This window comes from Haliotis cracherodii, unplaced genomic scaffold (genome assembly GCF_022045235.1).
Source record: "Haliotis cracherodii isolate W230 unplaced genomic scaffold, xgHalCrac1.p SCAF_24, whole genome shotgun sequence".
NCBI lineage: Eukaryota > Metazoa > Mollusca > Gastropoda > Lepetellida > Haliotidae > Haliotis > Haliotis cracherodii.
In genome coordinates this window covers 332803-358212 of record NW_027266280.1, presented here as the reverse complement: position 1 = coordinate 358212, position 25410 = coordinate 332803, and the positions used below count along the sequence as shown (strand labels likewise).

Sequence of the window (25410 nt, the reverse complement as noted above, 5' to 3'; positions counted from 1 at the left end):
AATGCTTTCAAACTTTTTGATAATTATCTCCATACATAACACATCAAACTTTAGTAGCCGATTTTGGAATTCTTTTTTAGTTACGGCCGTAATGAATTTTGATTTTGATCATTTTTTTTCAACGAAATTTTGCTTTAAAGATCATATCTTGTAAGGTTCTCCACAGAAACTATTGCAAGTTTACATGAAGTTAGTGTGCCATATGCATCTCATTTATTGTTATTGGTTGCATGCTAAAAGTAACACCGCTTGGTGGTAATATTTGATTTATATTTGGGACACCTCTGGAACATGCCAATTTCATTGCGGCGATTTCTGGTGACTATCTTTTGACAGAGTTGGCACAAGCCAACCTTTTATGGATTCGAACATGTTCGAGGGCGGAAATGGTTTTAGAACAGACCTGGACACCCTCGCACACGCCATTTTCCTTGCGACAATACCCTGCAAGTGGTGCCTACATTTGACGGATTTGGTTCAAGGAAACCCTTTGAGGATTCGAACATGGACGTTTGGGCACAGTGTTTCTTGGAGCCCGCCATTGCTGCTTGCAGCTTTAATTATCATTATTATTATTATCCAGATACTATTGGTAGGGATTGACTTAGGCTGCGATTTCGCAATATTCTCCCATAGTTGTCATAGATACAGCATCAACATTCATTTGGTGAGATTGAAATCACATCTTTCAACAGATTCATCTGCATTGACACTCTCATTTTCTCATACAAAAATATAAATGTTGTATTGTTTGAATAAAATTGTCTACCGTACCGGAAAAAAAAAAATCAATAAAAAACTTACACAATGGTTTATTCAATCATCACAAGTTGTCAATCGCAACACTGCATTCTACCTCTTACTGTGCATAACTGTTTCCTATACTGCAGCAGGGCGTTTGCATCAGCTGACTAGTGGGGCTGACAACATTGTTGAACCCTGATTGGTAAAACGAGTGTTTGTTTTTTCATCATAAGCACTTTGGTGGCTCACAAAATTCTCATTTCGTTTGAAACAGTGGTCTACAACACCCAAGTTATTCAACATATATTTTGTCACTTAATTCCTATCAGAAATTAAGATGTAAACGTATGTACATCCGTGCAGAAATCAAGAGTTTAAAAAAAAAGAAAAAAATGCGGATAAAGTTTCTAAACACAAGCAAATTTGGATATTGGAATGACAAAACAAAACCTTAATGGAAATACCTCCAACTCTTTCTCCATAAAAATATGTACATATTTCAGATCACAGACGATTGATCGTATTTTAGATTATATTCGCCAAGCCTTTAGACAAGACGGTACTGGTGCTAGATTTTTCACGAACGTACCCTCGTGCAAGAACGGCCACTGTACGTGAATTACAAATTTTTAACTATTTCTAGTGGCCAAACAGCAAGCTAAATTCGGAGAATTCAGATGTGCTATGATACCTTGGTTCCCTGCTTTGTCCATAAATATTTAAAAATATGACTCATAAACAAACATCGTGAACGTCAACAGTGTTTCCAACTTCCAGTTATGTCTCAGTCACATGGGATCTACAGCTAGGATACAGCGGCCGTAGCCCCCCAACATCAACAGATACCTGCGGCGGCCACAGAGGATCTAAAGCTAGGATATGGCGGCCGTAGCAACCCAGAGTCAACAGATACCTGCGGCGGCCACAGAGGTTCTACAGCTAGGATACGGTGTCCGTAGCCCCCAAGAGTCAACAGATACCTGCGGCGACCACAGAGGATCTACAGCTAGGATACGGCGGCCGTAGCCCCCCAGAGTCAACAGATACCTGCGGCGGCCACAGAGGATCTACAGCTAGGATACGGCGGCCGTAGCCCCCGAGATACCTGCGACGGCCACAGAGGATCTACAGCTAGGATACGGCGGCCGTAGCCCCCCAACATCAACAGATACCTGCGGTGGCCACAGAGGATCTACAGCTAGGATACGGCGGCCGTAGCCCCCCCAGAGTCAACAGATACCTGCGGTGGCCACAGAGGATCTACAGCTAGGATACGGCGTCCGTAACCCCCCAAAGTCAACAGATACCTGCGGCGGCCACATTGGATCTGCAGTGGCCTCAGGGTCACCCTAGGGCATGTCCCTTTCTTCAACAGGCTGTGGCATTATAGGGCACAGTTATAACTTTTTTAATTTCTATGTTGGTCATAGCAATTAGACACGCAGTAGCCATACTGTAGGGGGGTTCCATGGCGACCATACTCCGGGTGTACGGTGGCCATGTGTTTGCCGTACGTCTGCCCACGGGTCTCATGAATTACAATTGACATTTGCTGACCTAGTGTCTCCTTGGTTTTTGTCAAAAACCTACGGCCACCACAGGGATGCCCTAAGGCGACGGTGCGTCGTAATGTCAAAGACGGAATTTACATACAAATTACAAGAAACAATAACTAAACAATGAAGTCATCTATATCCTCCGCCCATTTTAACACGTTATGAAACGTAAAAAATATAAAATTCCTAAATAACAAAAGGCACAACTTCAGTATGTGACTGATAGATTTGCCAAGTTTCGATCAAATACACTGAATTGTTTTTGAGTTCTTCCGCAGAAAAGGAAATGATTTTGGACGGACGGACGGACGGACGGACAGACAGACTGGCTGATCACTGTATCCTCCCGCATTATATGCCGGGGGGGGGAATAAATAGTCATGTAATTTCTCCTGAAGAATACAGACATTGAACAGAAATATGAATTCTATTTCATTAAATACTAATGTATTGTATTTAAATATTTGCAGTGAAATAATTAATGTTCCAAAAAGGGATATCCGCAGACATATCTATATAAGCTAGTAACATTAATCGCAACATAAGTCAAGTCACAAATACAAAAAATCAAATACAGTTTCCTCCGTGTGAAAATAAAACATTTCTGAAAATTTGCAAAATCTCATCCCACTCCTAAAATTCAAGGGTACAAATTTCCAGGACAATCCCTGTAACGGTTCATAGTTGTCAATACCCTATGAAGATTCACGATGGCTGATGATCAAACAAATATCTTTGCAACTTACCGAGATTTCTTCTTCTTCTTTTTGGGAGGAGGGGACGGAGATCTTTCTTCTGAATCAGAGCTTTCTACAGTCCTGTAATCACAATGTAACACATCAGGCATTGGAAATACATTCTTCAGAATAACAGACAAATGATCAGGAATTCCAATATCACACATGACATAAACAATCAGTGTCACACACGACATAAACAATCAGTGTCACACACGGCATAAACAATCAGTGTCACACACGACATATAACAAGATAGGAAAGGGTTTATCTCATACCCAGTATATAACAAGATATATTGACAAAATCAATGAAGAACAAGCTGGATTTAGAGAGGGCTATTCAACTATTGACAACATTTTTATCCTCCAAGTTTTAGTTAACAAATACCTTAGTGTCAAGGGTGGGAAACTTTATGTGCTCTTCGTTGACTTTGCCAAGGCATTTGACTCAGTGCAGAGACATAAACTATGGAACCTTTTAAGATCACATGGCCTCAGCTTTAAGATGAACAAACTATTGGGTAGCATTTACGAGAATATTAAGGTGTGTGTGCAAAACAATAATGAGATTTCAGAAACATTTATTAGTCAGTTAGGAGTAAGACAAGGATGCATCTTAAGCCCATTTCTCTTCACTTTTTTCATAAATGAACTGGCTGTGCCAATAGATACCAACTGTAATTATGGTGTTCAGCTCCATCCAGATATTACACAGATATTTTTACTTTTATTTGCAGATGATATTGCTCTCTTTTCATCAACAATCAAAGGACTGCAGTGTCAAATTAATGAACTTGAAAGTTACTGCAATAAATGGAAGCTAACAGTTAACATGAGTAAAACAAAAGTTTTGGTATTTAAGAATGGAGGTCATTTAGCAAGTAAAGAATATTGGTCCTTCAAAGGACAGAAAACAGAAACTACAGGATTTTATAAATATCTTGGGGTTTACTTCAGTAGAAACTTGTCATGGCATAAACATTTGTATCAAGCTGCTTTACAAGCAAGAAAGGTCTTTGTAAGTATCCATAAGAGTTTGAAAGTTTTAGAAACCATTTCTCATCAATCTTTTTTTAAAATATTTGATATAAAGATACTCCCCATTTTGTTGTATGGGGCAGAAATCTGGGGTTTACAGCACTTTGATGCCATAGAAAGGATTCATTTGTATGTTTGCAAAAAGTATTTAGGTGTTAAAATAAACACTTCCAGCTTGGTGGTGTATGGAGAATGTGGAAGATTCCCTCTCTATGTATATTCAAATATAAAAGTTATTAAATACTGGCTGAGACTTATTGACATGCCCTCATCTAGATTGCCAAAAAAGTGTTATAATATGATGATAGTTTATGATAATAATGGGAAAAGAAACTGGGTTACAGGTGTTAGAGAATTACTTTTCAGTTGTGGCTTTGGTGATATTTGGCAAAACCAAAATGTGTATTCCAAACCAATGTTTATACTTTCATTAACCCAGAGATTAAAGGATATTTATTTACAATCTTGGACTGCATCACTGACTCTAACAAACAAATGCTTTTATTACAAAATGTTTAAATCAGAAATAATTATGGAAGATTATTTATCAAAAGTTAATGTTAAGAAATTTCGAACGGCTCTTTCACATTTTAGATGTTCTTCTCACGACCTTTTAATAGAAACAGGGCGCTATGTAAACATTCCTCGTGAAGAAAGAATCTGTAATCTATGTAGTTTAAACTCAGTAGAAGATGAATTTCATTTCTTACTTGTATGTCCGGTGTATTTACACCTTAGAGAAAAATACCTGCAAGCTTATTATTACAGGTACCCTAATATTATTAAATTTGTTACACTGCTGTCAAACACAAAAAGAAGTATCTTACAAAATGTGTCCATGTTCATATATTATGCCTCTTTATACCGACAGAACCTTATGAAAGAATAATCTTAGCTGCTTGGTACTAGGAAACTATTGTGTATATACATTAAGTACATATTTATAGATATTTGCCATCTGAATAAACAACAAACAAAAGAGTTAGAAATGGTATTAAACTACTAGGCTGTCATATGATATTGTGGGACGTGATATTACAAATGGTTAAGTATAGTTATATGTATATGAAATGATATGATGTGACATGACATGATGTGATATGATATGAAGTGATGTGGTGTGATATGATGCATGAGGGGATATGATGCAATATATTATGTGTATTATAGAAATTGTGTAAATACTGTTTTTTAGTGTACATATTATATGGCTTGCGGTCTTCCAGTGTTGAATAAATATTGATTGATTGATATGAAATAAAATTGGCATGGAATGACATGGCATTATATGGTATGATATGATAAGATAAGATGGGACAAGCTATGACATTGCTAATGTGTTGTGTGATATGACATGTTGAAATGTGATACAATATAGTTGTGATATATGGTACGATGGTATGTATAGTATGTTATGATAATGTTATATGAAATAATACTATATAATATGATCTTATAATAATGATACAATATGATATGATGTTATAGAATATGTTGTATGATATAACAAGATGTGATATGGTAACATAGAAATTATGAAATTACAGGGCATGGTATTGTACTGAATGTGTGAAATTATGTGACTGCGTTGAAATGCGAGGTGGAATGACGTGAGGTGATCTGGTGAGATATGTACATAAATTGTATAAAACTGTATATTCTTCAACTTGTACTATAGGCCTGTGGCCTCTTCAGTATGTGAAATAAAGAACAAGATTAATAACAAGATGGGAAAGGGTTTATCTCAAACCCAGTATATAACAAGATGGGAAAGGGTTTATCTCAAACCCAGTATATAACGAGATGGGAAAGGGTTTATCTCATACCCAGTATGTAACAAGATGGGAAAGGGTTTATCTCATACCCAGTATGTAACAAGATGGGAAAGGGTTCATCTCATACCCAGTATATAACAAGATGGGAAAGGGTTTGTCTCTGGCCAAGCATATAACAAGATGGGAAAGGGTTTATCTCATACCCAATATGTAACAAGATGGGAAAGGGTTTATCTCATACCCAGTATGTAACAAGATGGGAAAGGGTTTATCTCATACCCAGTATGTAACAAGATAGGAAAGGGTTTATCTCATACCCAGTATGTAACAAGATCGGAAAGGGTTTATCTCTGGCCAAGCATATAACAAGATGGGAAAGGGTTTATCTCTGGCCAAGCATATAACAAGATGGGAAAAGGTTTATCTCATACCCAGTATGTAACAAGATGGGAAAGTGGGAAAGGGTTTATCTCATACCCAGTATGTAACAAGATGGGAAAGGGTTTATCTCATACCCAGTATGTAACAAGATGGGAAAGGGTTTCTCTCTGGCCAAGCATATAACAAGATGGGAAAGGGTTTATCTCATACCCAGTATGTAACAAGATGGGAAAGGGTTTCTCTCTGGCCAAGCATATAACAAGATGGGAAAAGGTTTATCTCATACCCAGTATGTAACAAGATGGGAAAGGGTTTATCTCATACCCAGTATATATAACAAGATGAGAAAGGGTTACCAGTGGCTTATTACTATATGATTATATGACAAAGAATGTTCCTCACGAGTATTTCCTTTGTGCCATGGCAAGCGCTTTGGCAGCTTCTTCCTTGGCCTTACGGGCGGGGTCGAAGGCACTTCCCTCAACATAGTCCCCCAGACCAAAGGCATCTCGCAATTTGGCATTCTTCTCATGGTTCGCCTCGGCCAGCTGATGTGTCTCCTTCGCTCTGAAATACAACAGCCACAATAAGACACATGTGACACATGTGACACTAGAAACACAAAACACTGCAGATCAAACATTGCACCTGAAGATAAAAACTGAAGATCAAACACTGCACCTGAAGATAAAAACTGAAGATCAAACAGTGCATCTAAGATCAAACAGTGCACCTAAGATCAAACAGTGCACCTAAGATCAAACTCTGCACCTAAGATCAAACACTGTGGTAGGGAAGGGCTGCAGTCATACAGAATGGAACAACTATGCATCCATTTACAAAATGCTTAATGTTATGCAAAATATCTTTATTGACTGTGTTCAATAAGAGTGTCTTCAAGAAGATGGATATGTTATATAAGGTGATATTATCATGCAGGTGATGATCATCTGGTCAATAGTATCAGTAGAAAATCCAAAACACACACCTGATTGTTGTCTCTATGATGAAATGCTGAATTAACAAAAACATTCCTATTTTTTAATCTACAAATTAACCTCCTAAAGCATGTTTCCAAACATGTCATATGTCAGCTGATTTTGGATAGAAGAGGCAGTCACATCTGGAGAGATTAGGACCAAAAAATGTTTCTTGTTACGCATTTTTACACAATTCTTCACACGCACATAGAGAATCTCACCTGAGTGTCTTTTGATATCACATATATATACATGAGTTGATAAAAGTGGAAACACTCCCAGACTTGCAGAGGAGTTTTTTCACTTTTATCAACAAAACACTCGGGTAATATTTTATTTATCATCCAACATCATTCTTCCAATTTTTTTCAATAGAAAGCAGGGTCATAAGTGTAAAACAATACTGCTAACAGCTTCAGTAGCAGAGCCATTAGTGATGTCATTTGACTATGACATCATGGTAACCAATGAAGTCATAAAGGTTTGCAAAGCATTGTGATGTAATTTCATTGCAGCGATATTGATCTCACACAAGTGATATCTCCTGTTGGAGCCAGTTTTGGATGATAAGTGTATGTTACAGACGCGAGTTGTTAGCTGATCAGTTGGGTACAACCAGTGACATTCAATCGTCAACTAAGAAGTATCCAGAACCACTCTCTGCAACATTTCAATTCGACTTTTACAATCACCCCCCTGGCACCTACATTACGGACCGTCCACTGGGCGGGGAAATGGACAATCTGGGCCGCAGAGACCCGACACATGCACTCACCCTTATTACCTCACACACACACAGAACATCTCCACAATGCTACTGTACAGAAGAAGCTGTTGTGTCAGGGCTGTCTCACTGAATTGTGTCTGAGTAGAAGTAGGTTCCTGGACAATAAACCACACTCTGGCCATTACCTACTTAAACTGTCTCCGCTGTGACTTAGTGACTGAGCAGCTTTCATATACTCTGGGACTGACTGACTGACTGACTGACTGACTGACTGATATTCCTGCTATATGACGGCGACCTTTACTTTGTTTGTTTGTTTGTTGCTTAATGCAGCACTCAGCAATAATTTCCCTATATAAAGTTGTCCTTCTCTTTGTTTGTTTGTTTGTTGTTTAATGCAGCACTCAGCAATTTTCCCGCTATATGCCGGCATCCTTCACTTTGAGTTTCACTGTGCCTTTGATAACCATCCCAGTAGTTTCAATATCCAAGGCAAAATTTGTTTCGCTTCACAATTGATAAACTTCTTTGGAAAGTATTCATGGAAGAGCAACCCACTCACTGACCGAGTGAGCATCAATCGATTCACACCGTGAGCATGATAGAATGAACCTTGTGACTGATCGCCAACCATCTGTGAAGGGAAATAAATCTTCACTGGATTCAAACAATTGCTTAAAAACTTTATATCGGTTAAATTTCGGTTTTCATGAAATTTTTCAAAGTTACAAACAAGCGGGAGCCCAATCTCATTAAAATCAGATCTTAGTTCTCGCTACCGCTAAACAAACATCTGAGGACATCCCATTACGGGTCACGTCGGACGACCAATGGAATGACCAATCAGAGGGCAGCTTTCTTGTGCTTTACGGCACAAATTTCAAATTGGCGACTACGCTTGGAAACATATTTTGGCAAATTCTCTATGACAAATTTGAAACCTGAACAAAAGAACATTCTGGAATGGCTAATACCGTATATCGCTGTGTATAAGGCGAGTTTTTCGTACCTAAAATGAGGGGGCTAAGAAGGGGGGTCGTCTTATACACGGAGTCGAAGATCTCACATTTTTTTCCACTGGCGATGTCAACCGGCGTCCGATAGCCAGCCCAGCATTTGACAATAAAACTTCGCATTTCGTCCTAAATAACTGTTCAAATAACTATTTCCATACATAAACATGATTTGTATCTCTTTTCCTTGAATAAAGTTTAATAATTTCTGCAAATAAAGTTGAAATGACCCTCTCCTCGATGCAGATTGTCAAACCAGCTGACACGGTAAAACAATCAACATCCGTGAGTAGAGAGTCGGAAGTACCGGTAATCATTTGCATATTGCACATGTGACCTAACATGTGATAACCGGTGAAGCTGAAATCAATTCCCGCTGTTTTTACAGTTGTATTAACAAGTGTTGGAGACGGTGTGTACAAGTGATTGTGGAATAAACACGCTGAATGTGAAGCAAACATAAGCCTAGTTAGTTACAACATAGTTAATTGAGCACGTTAAATCTTCTACCGGTATATCAGTCAGACTTGTGATGTGTTTCATTCCAGGTCGCCTTATACAAGGAGTATAGGATTTTGGGTTGATTTTTACGGCGTGTACAGGGGGGTCGTCTTATACGTGGGGTCGCCTTATACACAGCGATATACGGTAGATGGTCTAGATTGTATGGATTCAGTCGTTAAACCCGTAACTATTGTTTGGAGTTAAAGTTTTCGAAGTTGCATGATTAGAAATCACATTCTGACTGTCACTTTCATAATCTGGTAAGCGACGCTCTGATTGGTCGGATGAAAGGTCGTTCTGACGTGACCCCTAATGGGATGTCCTCAGATCTTTGTTTAGCGGTAGCGAGAACTGAGGTCTGATTTTAATGAGATTGGCGGGAGCCTTTCTCCGACATACCTACCCCATCTGATTGAAAGTAGTGCACATTGGAAGTAGTGCACATTGAAAGTAGTGCACATTGGAAGTAGTGCACATTGGAAGTAGTGCACATTGAAAGTAGTGCACATTGGAAGTAGTGCACATTGGAAGTAGTGCACATTGAAAGTAGTGCACATTGGAAGTAGTGCACATTGAAAGTAGTGCACATTGAAAGTAGTGCACATTGGAAGTAGTGCACATTGAAAGTAGTGCACATTGAAAGTAGTGCACATTGGAAGTAGTGCACATTGAAAGTAGTGCACATTGGAAGTAGGGCACATTGAAAGTAGTGCACATTGAAAGTAGTGCACATTGAAAGTAGTGCACATTGGAAGTAGTGCACATTGGAAGTAGTGCACATTGGAAGCAGTGCACATTGAAAGCAGTGCACATTGAAAGTAGTGCACATTGAAAGTAGTGCACATTGAAAGTAGTGCACATTGAAAGTAGTGCACATTGGAAGCAGTGCACATTGAAAGTAGTGCACATTGGAAGCAGTGCACATTGAAAGTAGTGCACATTGGAAGCAGTGCACATTGAAAGCAGTGCATCCAGTTTCTCTCATCCCATTAGACACCACTCACTGCATTATTCCCCTTGATCTACTAAAACATGTCATCAACATACCCCGGGACACACACCAAGTGACAAAGCTGACAAGACAAATGTCCTTTCTGACATCAATACAGGATCAGCTTACTGATGTACTACGCTAGCTGCTGACACACTGACTGTCATTGGAGTACACTGCATAAATATCCACACTGTGTGACATGGCATGTCGCAGGAGGTTTATTTCTTTTTATAATTGTGACCACATCATGAAGCTGACAGGGAGGTTGTGACCACATCATAAAGCCGACGGGGAGGTTGTGACCACATCATGACACCGACAGGGAGGTTGTGACCACATCGTGACACCGACAGGGACGTTGTGATGACAGGGAGGTTGTGACCACATCATGACACCGACAGGGAGGTTGTGACCACATCATGACACCGACAGGGAGGTTGTGACCACATCATGACACCGACAGGGACGTTGTGATGACAGGGAGGTTGTGACCACATCATGACACCGACAGGGAGGTTGTGACCACATCATGACACCGACAGGGAGGTTGTGACCACATCATGAAGCCGACAGGGAGGTTGTGACCACATCATGACACCGACAGGGAGGTTGTGACCACATCATGACACCGACAGGGAGGTTGTGACCATATCATGACACCGACAGGGAGGTTGTGACCACATCATGACACCGACAGGGAGGTTGTGACCACATCATGAAGCTGACAGGGAGGTTGTGACCATATCATGACACCGATAGGGACGCTGTGATGACAGGGAGGTTGTGACCACATCATGAAGCCGACAGGGAGGTTGTGACCAAATCATGACACCGATAGGGAGGTTGTGACCACATCATGACACAGACAGGGAGGTTGTGATGACAGGGAGGTTGTGATGACAGGGAGGTTGTGACCACATCATGAAACAGACAGGGAGGTTGTGACCACATCATGACACAGACAGGGACGTTGTGATGACAGGGAGGTTGTGATGACAGGGAGGTTGTGACCACATCATGAAACAGACAGGGATGTTGTGACCACATCATGAAGCCGACAGGGAGGTTGTGACCACATCATGACACCGATAGGGAGGTTGTGACCACATCATGACACCGACAGGGACGTTGTGATGACAGGGAGCTGGTCCTCATAGAGAAGTAAACTCTGAGACGATCGTAAGGAGAATATTTTAACACAAACTGACGACAGTCATGGCACTAAGAGTAAGACGATTGTAAGGACAATACTTAACACTGACTCGTGACAGTTGTAGTGCTAAGACCATTGTAAAGCTGACATAAAAGTTGTAGTGCTAAGACGACTGTAAAGCCTGTTCTTTGATGCTGAATTATGACAGTCGTTAGGCTAAAATCACTTTGTGGAACTGGACGGAGACAGCCGAGTTGAAACATTATTCCACAATGACACTGAGTACGATGACAATACAATATTCTACCGAATCTGCTTAGAATCACAGATGAGAATAGGTCGTAAAAACACTTTTAGGTTTTTTAGGGCATTATCCTTTGCAGGAGCCCTAGGTCTTCATTAACTGCCCGACGAAGGTGCGTTATCATTATTATAGCTAAAATGGATAGAATTTGTTATCAAATAAAAATTAATGACAATATCGGTTTTCCTGCAATCAACACACAACAAATGTCACTGACTCACTTTTACAAATATGGAAACGTCATAGAACAAAACAGGATGACCTCACTATTGAACAAAAATATGACGTCACCTAACAACGGGCGTGATAATGGCCCGTTGTCAAACAATATGAGGGCATTATCAAGTTACAGTGGACCCCTCATTTCTGATAACATGCAGGTGGTTTAATAACAATTCTATCCATTTTAGCTATAATGAAAGTTAGCCAGGGATCTGGGGAACTATATGATTTATGTGTATCTTGTAGTGACCCTTCACATAACAATATATGCAAAATTCCTCTGTAGAATTCCCAGTTTGAGTGAATAGTATTTTAGTTTCAGAGCTTGAAATATTTGATCAATCTCTAAATAATCAGGGATGGGTCGGGCACTCTAGAGAACTTTACCAATCGAATAGTCACAACAAATATGCACTCCTGGGTCAAGTGCCCCCAAATATTGAATTTCTATTTGTTCCCACTTTTCCAACGGCTGAATGTTGTTTTAATCATGGATTAGTGGTGAGCTGTCTGTTTCAACTGAACACCACTCACTGGCCAGCTCTGATCACTCAGCCAGTGTTTGTTTGTTTGTTTGTTTGTTGTTTAATACCGCACTAAGCAATATTCCAGCTATATGATGGCGGTCTATAAATAATCAAGTCTGGACCAGACAATCCCGTGATTGACATGAAAATCGATCCATGCAATTGGGATATGATGACATGCCACCTGACAGCGACCTGACCACCCACTCCCGTGAGTGGCTTCATACGACTCAGCCAGTGGGTCGTACTATCATTATAACTTACTGTGTTAGAGCACACTTCATTATAAAGAGTGGACGATATCTAACCCTAATTATACATAATGGTATCACTGACAACCAGGGCTGTAACGAATACACTATGAGGCAAATACGATTCATATCATGAATATAGGGTAACAAATACGAATATTTATTCACGAATACAATAACAAGTCAGCAGCTGAAGTATTATTTGTTATATTCAGTGAAACAAAATCATACATAAATTATTTGATATGGTTTGTTAACTATTAATATATTATACATCTACATACTGCACTTATCCGAGTTTTAGTATCTGCTCAAATGCAACAATGACCAGTGACCACATTACTGTCAAATTAAATATTATAAGAGTGTTGCCTTTGAAGAAATGTATGCGTATATTTCTTATGGATATATTTAGGCACGTAAATGCACATGCATGATTGCATATTCATAAATATTCAATTCTAGTGGCCATGAATAACAAATTTAATTCATGAATGGATACGGTTTGATTCACAGAATACGTGAGTAAATCCTAACAGCCCTTCTGACAACACTACGAAAGGTAACAGAATACCCTAGAAGTGTTGTCTGTCAGGTTGCCCAGCAACAGTTACAGTCAGTCACGTGATTAGTAAGGGCCATATTCTGTGACTGAACACAGACTGCTGTTTCCCATCTTGTTGGTGCACCAGTGTAAAAAGTATCTCTGTACATGATATGTGGAAATGAATGAAATATGAATTTTGTGATGTAGATAGTGATTAGCTGGGCATTGTATTTGTGAATAAGATATGAATACTGAATGATATGAATGTAAAAAAAATAAAATAATTGCACAAATTTATCACGAAATATGTTATGTGAATAAAAAAAAAATCCCTATGATACTTACTATTACTATTTATTTTTGGGTGGCTAAAGACTATAGACCGAAACAGACTATAAACGAATCCCCTATTACATAGGGATTTATCACGGCTGAGTGATTTCTGTATCTGAACAATAGCGACTAGCAAGTGTGAATCCCCCTCAATGTCCACTGTCCCTCAGCAGGGTTTGGAGATCAGGGTTTACATGGACCGACTGTCATCTACACTGTGCAAATGATGTCGTATTTGGTAATGATATTGAAATGAGTCCAATCAAAAGTTGATATCATTAATATGTTCTAATGACTTTTCTTCCAGCAAAAAAAACTGCTTAGGATACCTTCATCATTGGTCCCATGACACGGGCTAACATGCACTTCTGTGCTGCTGATGAGGTGAGGTGAGGTGAGGTGAGGTGAGGTGAGGTGAGGTTTAACATCGTACCCAAGATTATTGCACTTACATACGACGTGTATGCCCATGTTTTTGTTGCTGCTTGTGCTAGTCCGGACTGATGCCGATTTATAGTGCTAGTTCACCGAGAAACCATGCCCCAGTTTAACATGAATACCCTACAGTATACTGACTCTAAGCCAACCAGTCTTGTTTAAGCCCCTTAATTCCGAGCGTCTTTTGATGCCACGATGAGCTACCCCCCTGCCGCGCTGAGCTATCCCCCTGCCACGCTGAGCTACCTCTCTGCCAAGCTGAGCTATCCCCTGCCAAGCTGAGCTATCCCCCTGCCACGCTGAGCTACCTCTCTGCTAAGCTGAGCTATCCCCCTGCCATGCTGAGCTATCCCCCTGCCACGCTGAGCTATCCCCTTGCCACGCTGTCCCACTCAGCAGATGTGCTCCAGCAGGTCAAACAATCAGGGGAAGTCAAGTGACACTGGTCGTGGAGTGTAGGTGGATGGTGACAGTGATCAGCAGTCTAGAGTCCTGCGAGTTTCCAGGACTTCCGTCCTGCTCCCACTGAAGCAGTGGTCACGTGTCTGTCTCCTGTGACTTCCTCAAAATATGCCCCCTTCACCCAGCAGTAAATGGGTACCCGGTAGGATGCAAAGGTAATGTCACTCTTAACCTTCTAGTGCCTTATAAGCAGCTTGGGTTGCCTAATCCCTACTGAGCTGGAATTTGATTTCACGCCGATACAAGCTCCCTTTTCCCTTACGTGAGGACACAGGGCACAGTCTCACTCGGCCCTTGTCAGGTATATTTCCCACTGACATGAAGAGATTCCCCAGCATCATGGACTTTCTCCCTGCAGAGGCCAACTAAGCCTTATCCCTGTCATAAAAGACAAGATTCAACCCAAATAATCAATGAAAGTTGACTCCTAAACAAGAAATTTGAAACACAATCAATCATTTTAAGCCCAATCTAATTAGACAGAAGTGCAAATAGAAGGCTTCCATACATCAGAATCAATGGACTCGGATCTACAGCCAACAGTTGAAGAGGAAAATGGTAATTTCACATACACAATCCTGAAATTTAGATGTACATTATATAATTGAACTCTGAACCCAACATGAATCTAGATGATAGCACAACAAGGTTCCTTCTGGAGTTTGTTTGTTGTTTATCTGATCATCATGGGTCTCCTGGAGATTGTGTATCTGATTGTCATGGGTCTCCTGGAGATTGTTTGTTTATCTGATTTGTCATGGGTTTCCTGGAGATTGTTTGTTTATCTGATCATCACGGGTCTCCTGGAGATTGTTTGTGTATCTGATTGTCATGGGTCTCCTTCTGGAGATTGTTTGTTTTTTCTGATTGTCATGGGTCTCCTGGAGATTGTTTGTTTGTTCATCTGATCATCATTGGTCTCCTTCTGGAGATTGTTTGTTTGTTGTTTGTTCATCTGATCGTCATCAGTCTCCTTCTGGAGATTGTTTGTTGTTTGTTGTTCTTATCGTCACAGAGATCACTCTGGAGTAATTGCTTCAGTGCTTAGTGGTAAGGTTTTGCCGCCTCAATGTTATTAGGTGAATAAAAGTTGCAAAGTCAACTGTGACCCACCAGGAGAAAAGGGGTGAGTGAGTATTGTTTTACGCTGCTTTAAACAATATTCCAGCAATATCACAGCGGGGGCACACCAGTAATGGGCTTAACACATTGTACCCATGTCGGCGTGACGAACCAATGCTTTAACCACGAGGCTACTCGACTGCCCCCAGGAGAAAAGGGACCTTATGGGTTCTAGGATACAAATGTGCTGTGACATCCTAAAACCGTTTGACGTTGACATACTTCAGTGAAGATTGCCATGGGTGATGTCATGTATCTCTGTTATAAATATGAATTGAAGCTTGTGAATTGTATTTTTGTGTTCACAAAAATTATGTAGTTTTGAAATAAAATGAAAAGTCAAAATGTGATTTTTCACCCCTGAGGTCCCTTACCTCATGGTTGGTCAAAAATATTGTTTGTACTTTGTGAACTTGTCACACGAAAAGATGAGGCTAACATATTGAAACTGGTTGTGACCTGTGTAGTGTGGAGAGGTGGGCCTGGCCACATGTTCTGTATCGTGTTGGTGGCTGGGATGATCGTGTGCCTCTGGTACAGCGTGGGAGATTATCACACAGAAGCTAAACATCAGACTAAGACTGGCTAGCATCATGAACACAGCCCCAAAGTACCGTATTTTCTTGAGTATAGTGCGCACCCATGTATAATGCGCACCCCCCTCTAGCAGGTTCAAAATTTTGGAAAAAAAAAGAAATTTGAATATTATGCGCAGAAAAAATTTACACCATACCCTTGCAGCGAAGTCCGGCAAACGAACGGGTGATGAGAAAATTCGTCAGTACAAATTCGAAATTTGAGATAAAAAATCACCAGACATGTTTATTTACCGTTTAAATAGTATTTATTGTTCTGCTAGGCATTGTTTTATATCTAGGGATTAAGATTACCTTGTGTATTTTCTCGTAAACTAAGCCAGAAACAGCAATCAGCTGTACACACGTTTTCTTGGAATCGACCGGTGATTCGGTCAAGACACACCCAATGATATAACTTTATAGGATTTTTAATGCAAGGATCTGCAACAATTGTATCTGAAACTATTTTTTTTAATCAGGAATAATATATTCCATTCTTTTCTGAATTATATGCAGCCTTTACTAAACATTTAGAATAATAATAACCCTAAGCGAAGCAGGTGATTACTATTGCCGGGTATTATATTTTACATGGAACCAGTCTGACCAGTCACCGTCAAGGCTCACGTGCACGTGATCGCGAGAATTTCATGTTGACATAGAATTGTCAAACAAAAACAAATATGACTTTTAACGAGTCAAAGTATGTCATTTATGATATATGTATCCATTCTCTGTCAACTAAAGTTCGTTTCAAGGCATCAATAGCGGTATTCTGACCGTGGTAGCTGTTAAAAACGGTGAGTTGTGCGATCTTCCGATCGCTTCACACACGATTTCGCCGAAATTAATAATTCAAACAATATTAAAAGGAATTTTGAATAAAATTAATGAAATAAGTTACAAACGTAAGTCCAGATATACAAAGAACACTTTTTATAGCCAGACAGTGTAATTACATGATTAATTTGCGTACTTCAGTAAGGATTTGTTGATATGGTTTTTCCGGTGTTTCGTGCTCACGGTAATGTCTTTCCATGGGGGGGAAAAAACATCCGAACTCATAATTTGTGTATAATGCGCACCCCCCTTCTACACAGCTGTGTTTTTAAAAAAAAAAGTGTGCACTATACTCAAGAAAATACGGTATTCAATATTTTACAACCTCTAACTGAAATGGAAAATTACTCAAAAAAAGTTTACAAGTGAATGAGTGCACAATTTGGCAGTGATTAGGACAAGTACAAAATTACTGAACAGAAATAATGTCATCAAGCATGATATCATGTTCAAATCAAAAGTTTTGAAATAAACACAATTAGAAAAATAGATCCCCAAGTGTTCCAATAATCTAGATATATATGAGAAAAAGATTTATACATACAAAAAGATCTCAAAACAGCCAATAGGAATGCCATATTGCTCTGATGGCGAGAAGCGAGATCGTCGCCGCCTCCTCCGTCGTCCGTCCAAGCATTGCAAACTGTAGGTTTTCCCTACAGAAAGTTGCACATTAGAGTGTGCTTGCTCCCAGAAATAATCAAATATTGTTTTTCCTTGAGAATAGGATCCATGACTCCTGGCAGCTCCGTAAGAGAAACTTGTGTTACACTTTCCACAACAGCCACAAATACACGACACTTGGCTTATCCGTTTTAAAACAAGGGCACCTCGGCTTTCTCGAACCAGCCTGGGCTCATTCATGCTGGGTCTGGCAATCTCCCGCTGTTATTGATCTGAGGAATAACACTGCTGTCTTCCCTATACACATCCACCTTCCACTCGCCCAGCAGGTGTAGTCATCATAACCACTCACTCTCTCTGCCAATCATGGACAACACATTCAAGCTGATAAACCTCTAGACAAGTCACTTTTCTAGACCTAAGACATTGCATTTTATTAGAACATGGCTAACTTTGGATAAGATTTGATGATTAAAATGTTCTAAAAAAACTGAAAAAGATTATTCAGTCAAATTTTAAGGCAATTATATTGTTTTAGGAAACTATCCTTAGAGTTAGATCTTAAACAACTTCTTGTCACTTCATCAAAAAAGAAAAATATTCCAAATTGTCTTCCAGCAAACTTTTGAACCAGTACGTAAGAATTGTCCAAAATTCAATTATCTTCAGCCTGAAAATCTATTGGTTTCATCAGGACAAGACAGATTTTTTTCTAAAAAATGCCCAAACCTGTTATTTTCTTTTAGGTTGTCAGACTTTTAACCACAAAACTACACCAACTTTCGAAATATTCTCAGACCACCTGAAACATTTGCCCAACAGAGAACAACTTTTTCCATCAAATAACACACTACTTTCCTCCCAACTGCTGTTAATTAGTAATCCTCCAAATGGTCGTGACATGATCATCCCCGTGTACTACATCCCTAAACACTGGTGAGAGTAGAGTGACTACTGGCTGCTGGGACCTCCCTCCCTGCCTGCCTGCCGCTGCCTGCCGCTGCCTGCCTGGAGACAATAAGCCGTATAAAGCCGCTATTGACAACTAGCTAATCCAACCCCCAACCGAGAGCTCATCTGCCAATCAACACTGCTCCATGCAGGTAAAAATACGTCAAACCACAGGGGATTGAGAAAAAAACAACTTAACACCCACAGATGGTCTCGGTATTTGATTGCTTGATGTGCGAGTACATAAGATACAATCTGATTGGATGTTGTCATTCACGAATACCTTGTGCTGTCGATGTGGATAAGGTTATTGCATAGACGTTGTTAAGATAAGGGGCCTTGTTTTAATGTAGTGCATTTCTTACGCACAACCGCAAGTCTTTGCATGGAAATTGATGTTTTTTTAAGATAAGATATCATTACCAAGATCATGACAGGAATTTGGAATGAAATGTTCATCATTACATTTCCTCTGAGACACTTAACACTTATATTGCTTCATTACAGAATAATTGCTATTGAGACCTGAATATCAGAATTTATACTTAATATACACATAGAATGAAGGCTATATCCATACCAGGCACAACACAAGCTAGATTTACCGAGCTCTGTAACAATTTTAACGCCATGCCACATGTGACTCAAGTGAATCCTCTATGGGTTCTTTTCCAGCTCTTAGCCTTAAGTCTCACTTGAAGCTTTGACACACTGACAGATTAATTACAAAGTTTTCAGGCAAACATTCTGCCTAGTATGTGAAACCAGGAAACATCCAATTTCTGATTTAGTAAATAAAAAATAATTAGACATTTGTCCATGCAGAACATTCCATCACACAGCAGGAAAACCTTTCTCACTGTCACCACTCAACACCAGGAACAAATCTGGCCGCTACAATTTGGATGGTAAATACCAACGCTGGTATTCTAAGGCCAGTATTCCCACACCTGATAGCTCGTGTCTGTCCTCCGTTGAGATTCGGGGAAGGTAACAGAACACTATTGCATGACATAGAGAAACGTGGAATAAATGTTTTATTTCCTCTATTGATTTCATTATTCCCCCGCTGTCTTTACCGACCATCACAGCCACAGGTTCTACACCATTCTAACATTAGGGTGAATATGTGTCTTCAAGTCTAAGTCACATACACTCACATTTGTGATTAGAAATAGTATTTTTTTGTAAAAGTTGTAAAAAAGACTACATGGTTCATGCTTGTTATGAAATCCAGTTGACAGAAAACGGCATGACTGTGTTATATCCCTGACCCCCAGCCACTGCTCAATAGGGCATAGGTGTATCACAAGGGGATACGGTTTGACATACAGAGCTAACATTGTATTATAATGTTTGTTGGAAATAAAACCGTGAATATTTCATGTACTGTTAAAACTGGATTGCTTAATAATTTGTCACTAGCTGAATCCCCTGATAATGGATGGCACTTCAACAGTGGGAAAAAAAAGATGTAACCAGAATAAAAAATAGCTTTTCTAATGTCCAGTTAATAATGCATAGTAATTAAATTCATAAGTAATAAGTTGGATTAATTCCATTCAAAACATGGGGAAGGAGGGAATTCAAGAGGAAGAAATTAGAGAATTTTCTTGTTGCTAAGTTTAGTTTAGACATTCGAGATAGCAAGGCATGATCAGCACAATAGGGCGGTCGGGACCTGGAGAATAGGTTGGAGATAGCAGTATGTCGGAGATGACAGTGTTCAGGATAACGAGGTTTGACTGTATTTACCTACATGGATTACATGTATTAGTTAAATCAGTATAAGAAGATTAGTAGGGTAACTAACATTCAGAACATATTAACATTAGTGTTGGAGAAGGGTCAAATTCTGCTGAATTCAGCTACGCAATACATTTCTTATCAGAACCAGGATCAGTTGCTGGCAGTCACATGGGTAATTCTAAGTGTTGGATGAGACTCTTGTATTTCAGTCCATGGAACTTTCTGCAAAAACATCTCACTGCTTTGGGCAACTGTTGAAGTAACGGGTTAACTGATTTTATGTCAGCAGGTAGTGTTACTGTTGAAGTATAGGGGGTTAACTGATTTTATGTCAGTAGGTAGTGAAACTGTTGAAGTATAGGGGGTTAACTGATCTAGAATTATGGACAATGATTTGCAGCAATATGATCCTTTTGTAATCAAGGGTTTCAAGTTATCACTATATTCAATTTTACAGAAGAATACTGAAGAATCCATGAAGCAAGGAAGTGGGCCAAGACCGACTGAAGCACAGCAACACATGAGAACTGTCCACAAGTTCAGAAACTCTCTGTGAAAGAAAAAAAGACATGTCTTTGATAGTTTCAGTGCCTGGAGCCGAGGATGGGCAGGGGGCTCACCGCAGATCAGCTTGTGCTGGTGCTGTGACAGAGGTATCCGGCTGTCAGATGAGGACCTCCACCAGCACGACATGAATGCAACAAGCAACAGATGTGTTGAGCATGTTAGCTACTGACTCTGGAGACATGAGATCACTCAGCATGTTTGTAGCAATACGAAAGTGTTAACTGAGGTGTCAAGTCTCCATAATCCTTAATCCCACAATCCCCAACTCCCACAATCCCAGATACTACAATCCCTGATCCCACAATCCTTGATCCCCACAATCCCAGACACCCACAATACCGATTCCCACAATTTCCCGATTTCTGCAATCCCAGACACCCACAATCCTGATTCCCACAATTCCTGATTTCAGCAATCCCAGACACCTACAATCCTAGACCCCCCCAATCCTTGATCCCCACAATCTCCAATTCTCACAATCCAAGACACCCACAATCCTGATTGCCACAATTCCTGCAATACCAGACACCCACAATCCGAGACCCCCCCAATCCTTGATCCCCACAATCTCCAATTCTCACAATCCAAGACACCCACAATCCTGATTGCCACAATTCCTGCAATACCAGACACCCACAATCCGAGACCCCCCCAATCCTTGATCCCCACTATCTCGAATTCTCACAATCCCAGACATCCACAATACCTGATCCTACAATCCCTGACCCCGACACCACTTTATCCCCTCTGGGCAGGTGCTGGACTTGTCTTTGATGCTGCAGTCAACACTATCCCACCTGGATCATTAATTCATGACACCTTCAACATTAGCACCGCAGTCCGCAAGCAGTTTACACAGTCTGCAATGTTTATTGACAATTTGGCTCCACTGTTTTCATGTATTGTTCACAAGCCCGGGGAAGACAAACTATGTTTGTTTACTTGTAACCCCTCAAAGATGGACCCTGAGTTATCAGGATGTGTATGTTTGTATCTTATTGAATACAGCACAATATTCCCGCCATATGATGGCAGCCTATACACAATCAATTTTGCACCAGTGATTGATATCATGAGCAACGAGCCATCAGGGTACAAAAGCACGCAATTCACCATGTCACAAAGCCTGGGCCTAGAATTCCCATGAGTTTTTTGTCAAGACATCAGCTGCAACAAATGTTCAGATTTCACAAAAGAATATTCAACAAACCAACATTCTACCTGTATTTTAGAATAACCTCCCTAAAAAAACTTCATTATCACCCAACAAATACCACCACAGATGCAAATCATAAGGCAGATATTCTATGATTGGCACATTTTTTTAAAATTGAACTGAACAGATAACACACTTTTAAGTAGGTTTGCATATTTGAAATCACATACAAACTTTAGATCCATAAAACTATATCTGGTTTAGAAGTAGACTTCTGGTAAAATCTATTTTTCATGCTAAGTACCACGAAATAGGTAAGAGCTGACATCATGGAGCACATTTCCAACTGATAGCATCAGCAGAGCCAGGAAGATGGCTATCTCTCTACAGTGTTCCTGATGAAATGTGTCTGATAAGTCAAAGGAACTAAAAGGTATAGATCACAGTTCCTATATACAATTACAAGAAGAGAGGCTCTAGCTTCTTCCTGAATAATTACACACTCCTTATTGTCGGTGACGGGGGGCATCAAGTTCACTGTAATGTGACACACTATTGGCTGTGCTACATTGACTCTTGCAGGCTAGAACTCGCACCAGTTCAACTGCAGGACATCTGTACACTGACACAATGTCACTGAAGAACACAGGTCCGTACACTGACACAATGTCACTGAAGAACACAATGCAGGTCTGTACACTGACACAATGTCACTGAAGAACACAATGCAGGTCTGTACACTGACACAATGTCACTGAAGAACACAGGTCTGTACACTGACACAATGTCACTGAAGAACACAATGCAGGTCCGTACACTGACACAATGTCACTGAAGAACACAATGCAGGTCTGTACACTGACACAATGTCACTGAAGAACACAATGCAGGTCTGTACACTGACACAATGTCACTGAAGAACACAGGTCCGTACACTGACACAATGTCACTGAAGAACACAATGCAGGTCCGTACACTGACACAATGTCACTGAAGAACACAATGCAGGTCTGTACACAGACACAATGTCACTGAAGAACACAATGCAGGTCCGTACACTGACACAATGTCACTGAAGAACACAGGTCCTTACACTGACACAATGTCACTGAAGAACACAATGCAGGTCCGTACACTGACACAATGTCACTGAAGAACACAATGCAGGTCTGTACACTGACACAATGTCACTGAAGAACACAATGCAGGTCTGTACACTGACACTGTCACTGAAGAACACAATGCAGGTCTGTACAGACACAATGTCACTGAAGAACACAATGCAGGTCTGTACACTGACATTATGTCACTGAAGAACACAATGCAGGTCTGTACACTGACACAATGTCACTGAAGAACACAATGCAGGTCTGTACACTGACACAATGTCACTGAAGAACACAATGCAGGTCTGTACACTGACACTGTCACTGAAGAACACAATGCAGGTCTGTACACTGACACTGTCACTGAAGAACACAATGCAGGTCTGTACACTGACACAATGTCACTGAAGAACACAATGCAGGTCTGTACACTGACACAATGTCACTGAAGAACACAATGCAGGTCTGTACACTGACACAATGTCACTGAAGAATACAATGCAGGTCTGTACACTGACACAATGTCACTGAAGAACACAATGCAGGTCTGTACACTGACACTGTCACTGAAGAACACAATGCAGGTCTGTACACTGACACTGTCACTGAAGATTACAATGCAGGTCTGTACACAGACACAATGTCACTGAAGAACACAATGCAGGTCTGTACACTGACACTGTCACTGAAGAACACAATGCAGGTCTGTACACTGACACAATGTCACTGAAGAACACAATGCAGGTCTGTACACTGACACAATGTCACTGAAGAACACAATGCAGGTCTGTACACTGACACAATGTCACTGAAGAACACAATGCAGGTCTGTACACTGACACAATGTCACTGAAGAACACAATGCAGGTCTGTACACTGACACAATGTCACTGAAGAACACAATGCAGGTCTGTACAGACACAATGTCACTGAAGAACACAATGCAGGTCTGTACACTGACACTGTCACTGAAGAACACAATGCAGGTCTGTACACTGACACAATGTCACTGAAGAACACAATGCAGGTCTGTACACTGACACAATGTCACTGAAGAACACAATGCAGGTCTGTACACTGACACAATGTCACTGAAGATTACAATGCAGGTCTGTACACAGACACAATGTCACTGAAGAACACAATGCAGGTCTGTACACTGACACAATGTCACTGAAGATTACAATGCAGGTCTGTACACTGACACAATGTCACTGAAGAACACAATGCAGGTCTGTACACTGACACAATGTCACTGAAGAATACAATGCAGGTCTGTACACTGACACAATGTCACTGAAGAACACAATGCAGGTCTGTACACTGACACTGTCACTGAAGAACACAATGCAGGTCTGTACACTGACACTGTCACTGAAGATTACAATGCAGGTCTGTACACAGACACAATGTCACTGAAGAACACAATGCAGGTCTGTACACTGACACTGTCACTGAAGAACACAATGCAGGTCTGTACACTGACACAATGTCACTGAAGAACACAATGCAGGTCTGTACACTGACACAATGTCACTGAAGAACACAATGCAGGTCTGTACACTGACACAATGTCACTGAAGAACACAATGCAGGTCTGTACACTGACACAATGTCACTGAAGAAGAACACAATGCAGGTCTGTACACTGACACAATGTCACTGAAGAACACAATGCAGGTCTGTACAGACACAATGTCACTGAAGAACACAATGCAGGTCTGTACACTGACACTGTCACTGAAGAACACAATGCAGGTCTGTACACTGACACAATGTCACTGAAGAACACAATGCAGGTCTGTACACTGACACAATGTCACTGAAGAACACAATGCAGGTCTGTACACTGACACAATGTCACTGAAGATTACAATGCAGGTCTGTACACAGACACAATGTCACTGAAGAACACAATGCAGGTCTGTACACTGACACAATGTCACTGAAGATTACAATGCAGGTCTGTACACTGACACTGTCACTGAAGATTACAATGCAGGTCTGTACACTGACACAATGTCACTGA

The 25410-nt window shown here is 40.4% G+C and overlaps 1 protein-coding gene across 3 annotated transcripts in view; it reads right to left on the bottom strand.

The window, feature by feature from the left end:
• The window catches only part of LOC139472497 (serine/arginine repetitive matrix protein 2-like), a 103355-nt gene that overhangs the window by 27567 nt on the left and 50378 nt on the right, over window positions 1–25410 (bottom strand). For all 3 annotated transcript variants that reach the window (XM_071254974.1, XM_071254975.1, XM_071254976.1), the window contains exons 4-5: window positions 6636–6800; window positions 3047–3118 (exon numbers count right to left, since the gene is read on the bottom strand). In XM_071254974.1, coding sequence (XP_071111075.1) covers window positions 3047–3118; window positions 6636–6800 — 237 coding nt within the window. The remainder of the gene's footprint in view (window positions 1–3046; window positions 3119–6635; window positions 6801–25410) is intronic.